Source organism: Thamnophis sirtalis, unplaced genomic scaffold, assembly GCF_051295495.1.
Source record: "Thamnophis sirtalis isolate CommonGarterSnake01/CBP01778 unplaced genomic scaffold, rThaSir2_p1.2 scaffold_1, whole genome shotgun sequence".
Classification (NCBI taxonomy): Eukaryota; Metazoa; Chordata; class Lepidosauria; order Squamata; family Natricidae; genus Thamnophis; species Thamnophis sirtalis.
The window spans coordinates 127,606,992-127,620,251 of NW_028261381.1; the positions used below are offsets into that span (position 1 = coordinate 127,606,992).

Consider the following 13,260-nt stretch of genomic DNA (forward strand, 5'->3'; position numbering starts at 1 on the left):
TTTTTTCACCTCTCTTCTGCTTCACCTTTCTTTTTGTTTGGCATTTTTTCTTCAATAGATACAATGTGAGATTCACTTGAAAGTTGATGTACACCAATGTTATAGAAAACAATATAGAAGATGAAAAAAAGAGTGCCTGAAACAGCATCATTCCTGGTGCTCCAAAGGCTTTTATATAGCTGGATTTAGTCTTGAAAGGATTTCAAGGAGCTGCTAGCTGAGTCAAGCTGAGCTTCAAGGAACTATTTTGTGGGAAGGGTTACTCTCTGATCATCAAACGTTTGGCACATCTAAGCCTTGATGAAATAACTCCCAGTGAAGTTTTAGCTTTAAAACTCTTAGGAGTGGTTAATTCCAAGTCTGATTTCTTCCAGTAATGGAAAGCAAATAATCCACTACAATACAGACTCTTAAAAAAAGATGCATGTGCTGGAAACACTACAAACAAATCTGCAAATTTGTCAGGTTTCCCAGGAATGTCTGTGGCAGGTTTTGTCTGGAATGTTTTCTAGAGACTAGAACTCTTATGCTCTTTATGTGCATACCCTGTGAGCTGGTAAACTCACCAAGCAGGGTAGGAATGTCATGGGCTTTGAGCCAAATCAATTTTGATGTACACGGAGCCTTCACACCTCTCAAACCTTGCTTGTCTTATATCTATAAATGCAAGCATGCAGATAAACTTGCCTGAGGGCAATTTATCCATGGGGTGTGGTTGAAATAGACCTCAGTTAACTGCAGAACAAGGCTCCCTTCCTTCCTAAAGGTGTCCTGTTTATTAGTAGATAACTATGGATGGTAAAATAAAAAGTACTATCAATGTGGGTTCTATTCTTCTCACTCTCTATAATTGGAGGGACACACACACACACACAGACGGGACAGAAATGAGGGTATTTAATCTTAACCCATTTTTGAACTAGGAAGATTTGTTTGAGAAGAGAGAAGCACAGGTTCAAAGTGGTCTTTGATAGCAGAGGTGAGATAAAAGAAATGGAAATTTATAATCTACTTTGCTTATTCTGATAGTACAGTGCTCTTCTGTAAACAGCAATATCTCCTCTAATAATTACTGCATGATTACTATATACTTTATTGATGTCTAAACACCAACCTGGTTATGTTCAGAAAAATGGATTGTGTAGGTGAACTCAGGTAGTCATCATACCCCGAATATAAGACCTCCCCGGATGATAAGCCGAATTGGGTTTTTGAGCACATGCGCTAAAATAAGCCCTCCACCAAAAATAAGCCTTTCCTGAAAATATTGCAATGCAGCAACAGCCATGAGGTGACCATGCTTGCCACCTCCTGCAAGGTGGCGCAATGGTTAAATGCAGCACTGCAGGCTACTGCTAGATCAGCAGGTCAGCGGTTCAAATCTCACCGGCTCAGGGTTGACTCAGCCTTCCATCCTTCCAAGGTGGGTAAAATGAGGACCCAGATTGTTGGGGGCAATATGCTGACTCTCTGTATATATATATACACACTTAAAGTCACAACCCCTGGTATGCCCAAGTATGGGAGGAAGGTCACACTTCCACTCTCTGTCATTAGGCTCGTCACAAGAGACCATCCAGACAGAAACCCAATATTTTTTACTGTTGCCTTTTTTGTTACATTTGTTATATTTATTTATTTATCAGCATAAATATAACAAATATATATATATATATATATATATATATATATATATATATATATATATATATATATATATATATATATATATATATATATAAAACACACACACACACACAATTATATATAATACAGGTGATATATTATTTATATTTATATTTATATATATATATATATTTATACATTTGTTTTCGTAGATTTTCACGGGTACAGGTATGCAGGTCTTGGCATATTCGGCTCTTTTCCCATGTAAGATTGAGAGTATCTTGGCAATGTTTCGACGAGGTCTCACTTGCCACCTTCAGGCTGGTGCCTTCGGCTTTGTGCTTGTGTGATCAAAGGGTGATCGGAGCTGCCGTCTTTCTATAAATATTGATGGGTGGGTGTGGAGTGCTGGCTTTATTGCTGTAAGCGGATTGGTTGGCTGTGTTGTAACATCTTGATTAGTTGATGGAGTTGATGTTTGCATATTGGTCGGCTGTTTCATAACATCCTGTGTGGCTGAGGTGCTGCTGTGTGCCTATTGTTCTTTTGTGTTGTAACAACCTGGGTAATGGGCTGTGTGATGACATCCTGAGCTCTATTGTAGTGGTATCCTGAGTCCTGTGCTGCAACCTCCTGGGAGGTTGCCTGTGTTGTTCAGGATGTTACAACGCAGCCAATTAATCTGCAAACATCAATTCCATCAATTAATCAAGATGTTACAACACAGCCAACCAATCCGCTTACAGCAACAAAGCCATCACTCCAAACACCCCCACCAATATTTATAGAAAGGCAGCAGCTCCAATCACGCTTTGCTTGCACAAGCACGAAGCCGAAGGCACCAGCCTGAAGATGGCAAGTGAGACCTCGTTGAAACGTCGCCAAGATACTCTCAATCTTACACAGGAAAAGACCCAAATATGCCAAGACCTGCATACACATACACACACACACACACACACACACACACACACAGGGTTATATAGTTATATATAGTTATACACATAAGGCACATCAAATGGTGAGGATGGAAAGTCACAGTCTGCAAAGCAGAGCTCTGCTGTGCAGATGTGAATTATTCTACTTGTTCCCCAAGGAATCTACTGAGCTGGCAGGTTAATTATAGCAGCAGAAACAAATCAAGGAGTGAAAGAATAACTATCAACACTGAAGAAACATGATGGACTGATTTAAATAAACCAGTATGCTCTGATGCCTGCTTTTGATTCCAGTGACTGTATTTAAGTCTGCTGTAAGTTGAGCACCTGTCTGTGTGGAATGTGTGAAACATCCTTATCCACCATACATTCAACTGTTTACACACCTGTTCCAGTTGGAAAAACAGCTTTAAGAGAAACATAATTTTAACAATGGAAAGTAATGTAGAAAGAGATGGCTGCATTAAGCTCTTTCATTTTTACTGGAAAGAGAGGTATTTATATCAGAGGACAATGTGCATGATCACATGTACAGTGCAGATTTTTTTTTCATTCAGCAATATTGTCAAATGATGGCATGGCTTATGATTTAAATAATACTATTATGTTTTCAAGAAGCTTAGCATTTTTTGAAAAGTAATAAAATAAGGAGTTGGGTAAGACACTGAAATCCCATATTCTTATTCCCTGGCTTAGACTAGAATAAATACATAATTGTAATTGATATAATACTAATACACAATTAAAATTAAAATTAATTTTAAAAAGAAAAATATATTTTTCCAGATGCATTGGCAAGATTTATTCTGGCACAATAGTGTCTTCAGGTGATACTTTGCACTAATTTCTTCTGGCATAAAAAGGAGAGGAGGATAATTTTTGACAATTCTTGATTCCCCAAAATCTCTTCACATGCAATTCGGAGGTCCTCATATGCTGCTTCTGTTTGAGAATATATGTTGCTAATGATACTTTTGCTACTGCTTAGCCAGATTTGGTATCACTTGTAAATACAGGAGTCTGCCTTTTTGTGAGTCCACAAGACTCCAGAAAATAACCAACATTTGTTGATGACTTTTATTTGCTTGCTTCTTCTGAGATGATGAAATCATATATTCACACATCACACTATGATTGCTAACTTTCATATGGCTCATTAGACACACTTTTTTGCCGGTATGAAATCAGCAGGAATGAAAGTCTCTACTGTGCTGTGTAAATTGGCTCTGTTTATTGTACAATATATTAACTATGTAATCCTTTAGTGAAAATTCATGACAAGATACTTTTGTTGTCTTGTTGAATCTTTTAAAATGCTTGTCATTTGCTTATTCTCCCCTTCAGCTGACAAATTTAAATATGATAAACGGAGCTGTTAATAAAGTAAATGCAACTGCTTCCAGTTATCGTCCACCACTCAACCCAGGAGGTTCATTTTGGGCTTTTCAAACGCACAGCAGCACTCCTGATACCAGGCCTGCATCTTTAACACTAAGGTAAGAGAAACAATTAGACCGAAAATATGTATGTTTTAGAATCATATCCACACATTCTATTAGCATTTTGCTCGTATAATATGAAATAATGTGATTATTTGCTGACTGCTAACTTCTTGAAGAAGCTAGCAACATAAATAGTGAAACATTTGCACACATATATTGGCTCACATGGCATCACCAAGAAGAAATTTTACCAATAAATAGCCATGAAAACCTACAGTTTCTGAATATTTTTTTTTGCAAGACTATGACTGAATTAGATTAATTGATATATGTAGGCAGGTAATGCATAGGAGAGTTATCTATTTGTTTTTTGCTGATATTATATAGAAATTATATATTTTGCTCATTATATAAATAACAAAAAAGCAAAGTTTGTATTAATGCATTTTCCTCAAGATGTAAAATCTAGTCATTTGGAACAAATAATCGAACAAGAATCTTGCCTTTTTGCATTGTCATCTGTTGGGTATCTTGTTCAAAGAGCAGCCAGTAGGACTAGCCATACTTTTCTGAAGTTGATTTATCTGTCTACAAATGACACTTTTTTCTTGTAGTTTTTGTGACCCTAAGCAGTTATGTTAATGCTTCTCCTCCTTTAATGGAAATACTGTAATGGAAATTAATGAGTATATGAGAGCTAACTTTGGTGAGTGGTAAATATAGATTTTAAATTTACCTAGCAACAAATTGAAATCAATTTCCAAGGATCCCTTTTATGTCTCTCTTTCTCTCCTCCACCCCAAGCAGAAATTTTAAAACATGAACATGTAAGGAAGAGATTTCTGAAAAACTTGATCCTGATGCCTTTAAGTACCGTATTTTTCAGAGTATAAGACACACCTTTTTCCTCAAAAAGGAGCCTGAAAATTATACATAAAATACAGCATTTTTTTCCTCCCAAAGCCCCGCCCCTTCACCAAAATGGCCATGCATATCCTTATGGGGGCTTTCAGAGAGCTCATGGGGGCTGGGGAGGGCAGAAATGAGCAAAAAACAGGCTGTTTTTTGCCCCGCCAACCCCCAGCAGTACTCTATAAGCCTCCATAAGGCTATGCATACAATGTTTTTGACAAAAAATGGGCCGTTTTTTTGCTTGTTTTTGGCGCCCCCACCCCCCCAGGAACACTCTGCAAGCCCTCCAAAGGCTTTTTTTTTAAAGGGCCCATTTTTGCAAAAAACAGGCCGTTTTGGGGAGGTTTGCAGAATGCTAAAACTTTTTCCCCCCTTTTGGAAAGCTCTTTAACTGATTGATGAGAATTACATTAATCAAGTGCTGTGCCAGCAGAAACAAAGTCTTAGGTGCTGCAGATTGTCAGCGATTTCCTTCTCCAGAACATGGATAAATACACCTGGAAACATCTACCTACCTACCTACTCTTTTTATACCTACCTACCTACCTACCTACCTACCTACCGTGTTTTTCTCCCCCCCATCTATCTATATCCCTCTATCTACCTACCTACCTACTTCTTCTCTCCCCCCATCTACCTACTGTATTTCTCTTCTCTCTCCCCCCCATCTCTCCCCCCACTTACCTACTGTATTTCTCTCTCTTTGTCTCCCTCTCTATCCCTCTCTCTACCTACCTACTTTTTAAAAAATTTGCGTCTTCAAAACCTTAGTGTGTCTTATACTCCAAAAAATACTGTATTTAAAGGCTGACATTGGTTGGCTTGACTTAGACCTTGAAATGTATTTTCAGCCCATGCAGCAAAGAGATATAATGTGGTCAATCTAATATCATATTACAACTTAGCATATTACTCCAGATGTATTAAAGTTCTAAATTGTCTTTTGAGATCAGTGCCTCATAAGTATAACTAAAGTAAGTATGGTTCCTTCAAGTAAAATTACAGTTGTTCAACCAGACACAGTTTATAAAAACTCTCATGACCGCTAAATGTCACTTGAATTCAGAAACAGCAAGAGGAATGCTTCCAAACTCATTTTCTATTTCTTCAGGGGAAGTATCCATCCAAAAGTCACTTGGATTTGGTTCAATTTGCTAATCCTCATTCATATAAAAATAATGTTTTGGCTATTGCGACAACATGCCATAGAGAAGCCTTTCCCATCTGTCTATTTAAAACTCTTTTAACTGGGGATGCTAGGGAGTGGATCTGAGACACTACCATTAAATTATAGCTTTCATTCTAACATCTGCCATAGGCTTCTTCCAGGATGATTTTCAACTTTCCGGTTTAATTTAAAGCCCTGATGTTCACTGATAACCTTTCAAACAAGTTGCAACCAACTTCTGAGCAATCCTTAGCTTCTGAACCCAAACAAGGTCAGAGCAAGGTCAGATCTGGTCAAGAGATTAATAAAGATAGTCATCTGTCAGTGACTGCCTCATCTAGCAATGGTTTGCAGTTATGATGTTAATAAAAATGTCACTTTATGACCAGACCTTGCATTTATAACCTTTGCACGTCTCTACAGCAAAGGAAAGTTAAAGTAATATCATAAGCATAGTGGTGATTTCAGTACCAGCTTTGCTTAACAAGTTTCTGGTTCCAATTGTGTGTCTAAACAACTACCTATATTCATACTTATATATAAGAAACACTGAAGTTACAACAGAAAGATTACCTAAGACATACCTTTTCCCCCCTAAAAAATTTGGGTGCATCTTATACACTGAATGTAGCTCCACCCACCCGCCAGCACCAATCCTTTGGCCTCTGCCTCCCAGCAATTTACCTCCTTGCAGCAAACCGGGGCTTGCGGAAGCTGCAATAGGCTATAGTAATCCCTGCAGCCTGAAACAGCTGATGATAGGGAGAAATTGAAAGTGAAACTTGCTGTTTGCTCAATGTGGCAAATTGCTGGGAGGCAGAGGCAGATTTTTTTTTTTCCTTGTGCTAATCAGGCTGTTTGCTGCAAGGAGGTAAGTCAATAACTATAAATGCCTATGGAATGTTCAAATTATTACACTTATTTTTTAAAGATTGCTTTATTCTTCTTCTAGACAAAATGAAGCTTTTAAAAATAAATGCTTGATCTGAAGAGGCCCGGTGCTATTGTATTTTCTTTTAAATAGCAGAGAATAACTATACTTCCAGAAAGCTCATCAATTTTAACAGCATCTGTACTAATCTGAAATGTAACACTACAAAGTGTATATTGTTTGCTGTTTGTACTGTTTGCTGTTTGTTGCAAGGAGGCAGATTGCTGAGAGGCAGAGGCAGATATTTTCCCTTGTTTTCCTCCCCAAAAGCTAGGTGCTTCAGAACATCTTATACTCCGAAAAGTATGGTAGCTAAATAAAAAATTTGCAAGTTACTAGCAGCTCTAGTTATGGCTGAGTATTTCTAACATTCAGTTCAACTTCTTGTTGACATTTATTCCAGATCAAAGAGTTAGGACCCATTCTTTCCCTCTTAGATTCCCTCTGTAAACCTGCAGTGCATTAACTACTATTATATATCGGTCTATTGTTTATTAATTGTCTTTATTTTTATGGGAATAACTTTGAAGCAATTTCTACTCCCCTCCCTCACGCCCAATCCTTAGATAGGGATCAAATCTCTATGATTCCTGTTGTTTGACTTGTTTTGGAATTTCTTTCAGGACAATGAATTGTTTGTTGGGAAGGGGCACTGAAAAAGTATTTCTGAATTATCGGCCTGATTATTCCTGGGCTGTGCAGTCTGTTTAAGAACAGGTTTATCTTGTGATCCATATCTGTTTTGATTACTTAATCAAGTATATCAGTGAGTTCTGAAATTACCTTATTGAATCCTATTTCCTATCAATAGGTAATTCTTATTTAGCAACCACAGTTGAAACTGGCAACTTATATAGGGGCTTTAAAACATATTGCCTGAATAATTGAGTGATCTTAGAAAACTGATTCAATTTGAATTAATTTTCTAGACTTTGACCTCATAAAGACATTAAGTGTGTTACTGTTGTGTTTTCTGTGTATCTGAATAATGATATGGGGTAAAGGTTGGGGGAACACAATATAGGTATAGAGCAGGGGTGTCAAACTTGCAGCTCATGGGCCGGATGCGTCACATGCTGGCCATGCCCATGCCTGGTTTAGCAAAGGGGGGGAAAGTTGCAATACGTCATGTGACCACCCCATGATGATGTGAGTTTGAAACCCCTGGTTTAGAGCAATAAAAGTCTGCAGTTGGGTCAGAGAGTAAACTGAAATGTGCTCTGTTTCCTGTGATGCAGTTGTATAAATACAGGTAGTTCTTACTTAGTAATCACAATAGGAACTATCAACTAGGCCATGGACCCTCAAACTATGGCCCACCGAAGCCATTTATCCGGCCTGCACAGGAACGTGAGGCTGTCCCACCCACATTATCCCACCCACCCTTCGACCCCAGGAGGCCAAAAAAAGGGTGAAAACAGTCTAGTTTTGGCCAAAAAAATGGGCTGATTTCTCCTGTTTTTTTGCCTGCAGAATGCTTCTGGAGGCAGGGGAGGTGAAGAATGGGGTACACAGATGCCCCAGAAGGCCAAAAAATGGGCCCATTTGAGAGAGAGAGAGAGGGAGGGAGGGAGGGAGGGAGAGAGAGAGAGAGAGAGAGAGAGATGTTAATTGTAAGGTTCTTGGGACTGAGAAGAATTGCTGCAAAACTGAAGTAGACCACTATACTCCTAAACAACTGAAAAAAGGAATTAAATTAAATTAAAGTTTAATTTGTGTGCATTGTTTAATGAACTGTTAAATTGACCACACTCACCCAGTCACATGACTTAGCCATGACCACACAGTTACATGACAACCTAGCCATGATCACCCAACCGGTCTGACCCTCCAAAACAGTCTGAGGGACCATGAATTGGCCCCCTGTTTAAAAAGTTTGAGGATCCCTGAACTAGGTGATTAAATAAAGCAGTCATTAAGTGGAAAATCAACGGACTGCAATTCTGCTTATGATTTTACTTCAGCTTTCCTTTGCCTTACAGTATCAGAACAGTATGACCCCAAACAGCCAGGTAAGTGAAAATGGAGGGGAAAGGTTTATTGATTTTTCATAATTATTTTAATCTGTTTTTAGTCTGTTTGTTTTATTGTACATGGCTAGAAGCAGTTTGGAGTCAGGCAGTACCTACATTGATTAAATTAAAATTATTTTTTTTAGTTTGTTCTATGGTAGAACAGAAATTGTCAGTGTTGCAGTCACTACTATATCATAATTTCTCTGTGTTTGCAAGGAAGATAAAGATTTTCAAGACTTTATCCACTTTTTGATGGTTTTGTTGGGTGTTTTGCAGATACCAACATCTTCAAAAATGGATTTATTGATCACTTGCTCCAAAAATCATGAAAAGAAATGGGAGGAAAAGAGAACTCATTATTCCTTGACTCTTCTAGATTGGCAGTTGCTTCATATAATTAAAGTGTTTCCCTTGTATCTAATAATTCAATAGTTGTTGCTTAGATTTGTTTCTTAAGACCTTGTTGGCACTGAAGGACATTGGTGTGAAGGGATGCAGAAAAGATGAAAGGAAGCAGATACTTGCAGAAAGTCACATTACAAACGTTTGCTCAGCCAACTTCTAAATGAAATCAGAAAACACAAAACATTATTGCTTTTTTAAACGGTGAAGTTTTTGTACACCAGTGTCTTCATTATATCCGTAGACATCTAATCTATCCTAGGTTTCAATTGCTACTTTGCATGACATTGATATTCTTAAGAAACTATGAAGCCTACTAATATGTGTTTGTGGAGACTGGTTCATTCTGTTAATATTCCTTATACATATTCATTACTCTGCAGTGTAAATATGTTTTGAATAAGTACCAAACTCTATGCTATGCCAAAGAATGTCTGGCTGATCACTCAATCTTCCTATATTTAAAAAAAATATAGTCAGTAGTCAAATGAAGTCATTACTAATTTGATACCTTAATCCTTTTCACCAAAGCAGTTTACCTACTCTAAATAACTTCCACTTTCAAAAGGTTTTCTCCATACATGCATGGTTTTGTTCATAAAGCAAATATAAGTTTGTGTGTGTGTGTGTGCGTGCACACACGCATATGTGCATCAGCTAAGAGCAAAATAATAAATGCTTTTACCTCTTGATTTCTTGCTTGACCCAATCATTATCAACCCTCACTTTCTCATCCTTGCAGATGTATTTATGCATGTATTTTGAAGGACAAAACTCAGTCTTGAGATTTGTATCAAAAATGGACTTTAAATTAGCCATTAAATCCTTAGCAGAGTTAAAGTTCTGGATATTTATTCCCAAGTCTTGATTAGACCCAACTAAACTATATAATTATGCTGTATAGAAATTTGAGAAAGCTAATTGTGTAGTGCTTGTTGTTCTGAAATCCAAAATGGTTGTCTTCCAGAGATGAATAATAAAATGGTTGGTCAGAAGTTTTGGCTGTTTATTCAAGTGATTTGGAAAGGAGTGCCTCAGACAATTTGGCTGGAATTTATAGTTTTATGTTTTCCAGCCCAACCCTTCCTTCTGAGTTGAACTGTCAGGGCATGGTTCAGATGCCTGGCTTTTTCCTGTGTGTATGCACACATCGGTGCTATCTCACAATCTGGTTTAAACCTTCCTATGTATTCCTTGCACAAGGCCAGGAACTGACAACTTATTGATAAATGAAAGCTAAATTGCCATATTAGAATAAAGTTACACTATCAAATATGGTACTTCTAGAGCAAACATTTTCTAAGGCCGGAACTAACTAGATGAATTTTTTAAATGTGCAGTTTGAGATTCATATGAGAATGTGAGTATATTGTAACAAGTATTTTCTTCCACAGTAAAGATGTAATGAGGCTGCTAAACTTTTGTTGAGATTATGGTAAAAGGACATTATGCTCCAAATAAAATGAATGAAATAAATATATTCCATGCTAATATATAATTTCAGTACAATGTGATTAACTGTAATAAATTAATAAATAAACTGTCCATAAGATTTCCCCCCCCCCATTTTTTTAAAGATAAGCATAACCTTGTTTATTTCATTGATCTAAATAGAATTCTTATATTTTATTCCCATACATTTCCAAAGAGAGACTTTGTGTCTTTCAAAACTATAGACCAGTGATGGCTAACCTTTTTGTCGTCGCGTGTCGAAAGCGTCCACAAGCCTGCACCCATAATGCAATGTGCATGCACCCCCCATGCATGCACCCCATGTATGCACATTTGACCCCACACACGCTTCCCCCCCCCCACTTGCCTCCTGCCCCCGGCACCCATTTTTGGCTTCTAGGTTGGTGCAGGAGGCTTTCAGACCCAAAATGGGGGGGGGGGCTTGCATCGTAGCCCAACACCCAGTTTTTGGCTTTCAGATTGATGCCCCATTTTGGGCTTGGAAGGCCTCCTGCACCAACCTGGAAGTCAAAATGGGGTGCAGGGGTGCTGCACAAGGCTCCAAAGTGCAATGCCAGTGCCTCCCGTGTATGCACCCTGCTCCCCATGCGTGCGTCCACATGCATTGCCGGGGGGGCGTGCACCCATGCACGGAGGAACTGGGCTGGGGCAACGGCTGGCATGCTCACAGAAGGCTCTGCATACCACCTGTGGCACGTGTGTCATAGGTTCGCCATCATGGCTATAGACTATTGATAATGTATACCTTGAGCTGGGTTTGATATTTGAAACGTACTTGGCCAATATGCTCATACATTTAATTGAATATGATGAAGGAACAGTTTAACTTGTAACTTGTGGACTTGGAATATATTGGACTATATTGGTGGTGCAGTTGTTTATTCTTCAGCTTATAGGCAAACATCCACAGAGTTCCAGCAGAAACCAAAAATTTCTTTGGGGGGATTGGAAGAAAGAACAAAAAAAAAAAATCAATGATGATTTAAGTGTTCCTGTTTATACAGCATATAATAACTTGATCCGGAGTTACATTCCAGGTAGAAGAGAATATAGGAAACCAATATATTTCATGATATTTAAAGGGTGCTGAATTAAGGAAGAAAAAAAAAACCCTGGTTATTTGAAAATGCCTGTGTTTTTGATTCATTTTGCGAAATTGCAATTCTGTTGTTTTCCACAGGGAAAAGAAGAAGAGAGGCATATAAGCTGTAGCCATACAAAGAGCCTGCAGTATCAAAGCTTAGGAAGCACTGTGGTCTCTGTCCTGTCCTGGCTCTGCATTTGTAAGGGGAATAGGAAGCTATAGGCTAGAACTGTGTCCCGACCTCTTGGCAACATGGCAGCCAAGATACTTGGCTGATTACCTGTTACTTCTTCTATATGGACTATGAGCAAATCCATTCTAAAAAGAGAATTCTGTTAAACACTAGCTTTATATCTATTAAAGCATTACAGACCCTGAAAATTCTAGGAAAAGCAGTTAATTTTTGAAGCTATCTACTTAGAGCATGCCCCTACTTGCAACTTTTTCCTTGTATGCAGACTCTTCTGCTATATTATTCAATATTATGAGTTTAGATTTGGCATTGTTGATGCAAGTAGCATAAAAAAAATTATGCTATCTGAAGAGAGCGTTAAGCTGCTCTGTAGTAAACTGTAGGTTGTGGTTTTTCCATTCGTTATCCTCAGTTATAAACGAAGGTATTACTTTAGTCAAATAAACAAAGAACTTTGGATAAAATGACCATGGACATTTGCCAAAAAACCTGTAATAAAATATGCTCACTCTACAGTTTAGTGAATATATTTCTCTGTATTGCTTTCAAAGACATATCATTCATCTTTTCACAGTAAGACCTTTGTTTTTGGACCATGTGGTCACCAGGACTTATAAAAGTTTACAGGTTTCATATTAGAATGTATTAACAGTATCTTCCTTTAAAACAAAAGCTACTAAATCTTATTACAGTTATCTGTATGTTGATATCAAGGGAGTACTGTCAGCTACTTTGTATAATGCTCCAACAACCAATTGTGCCCTAAATTGCCACATTTCATTCTCAAACATCCGATCCTTGCATCTGGTCAATGTACATCTTATTTGCAAGCACTTATAATGTACTGGATGCTGCAAACCAGGGGACATTATTTTGTAATCCAGATATTTTCCCCAACCTCAGTTCACTTGTTGCCTCTATGTCCAATAGATTTCTGAAAAAAACTATTTGTAATTTGTCAATAAGCATTTTTGGTGACAGGAGCCCAACCTTAAAAAAAGCAACCACTTTGGGTTGCTTTATTCACACCAGCTCAGCCCACTATATCCAATCTCACCTGTCTTTTGTTGCACCTG

At 37.9% G+C, this 13,260-nt stretch overlaps 1 protein-coding gene across 9 annotated transcripts in view; it reads left to right on the forward strand.

Annotated features, from left to right (window-relative positions):
* The window catches only part of TTLL5 (tubulin tyrosine ligase like 5), a 146,170-nt gene that overhangs the window by 87,198 nt on the left and 45,712 nt on the right, over nt 1-13,260 (forward strand). For 7 of the 9 annotated variants that reach the window (XM_087724422.1, XM_087724409.1, XM_087724413.1 and 4 more), the window contains one exon: nt 3,909-4,060. In XM_087724422.1, the coding sequence (XP_087580548.1) occupies nt 3,909-4,060 (152 nt within the window). Of the gene's footprint in view, nt 1-3,908; nt 4,061-8,999; nt 9,030-9,308; nt 10,920-13,260 lie in introns of those variants that run through there. The other 2 variants (XM_087724452.1, XM_087724446.1) reach the window with 2 other exon arrangements.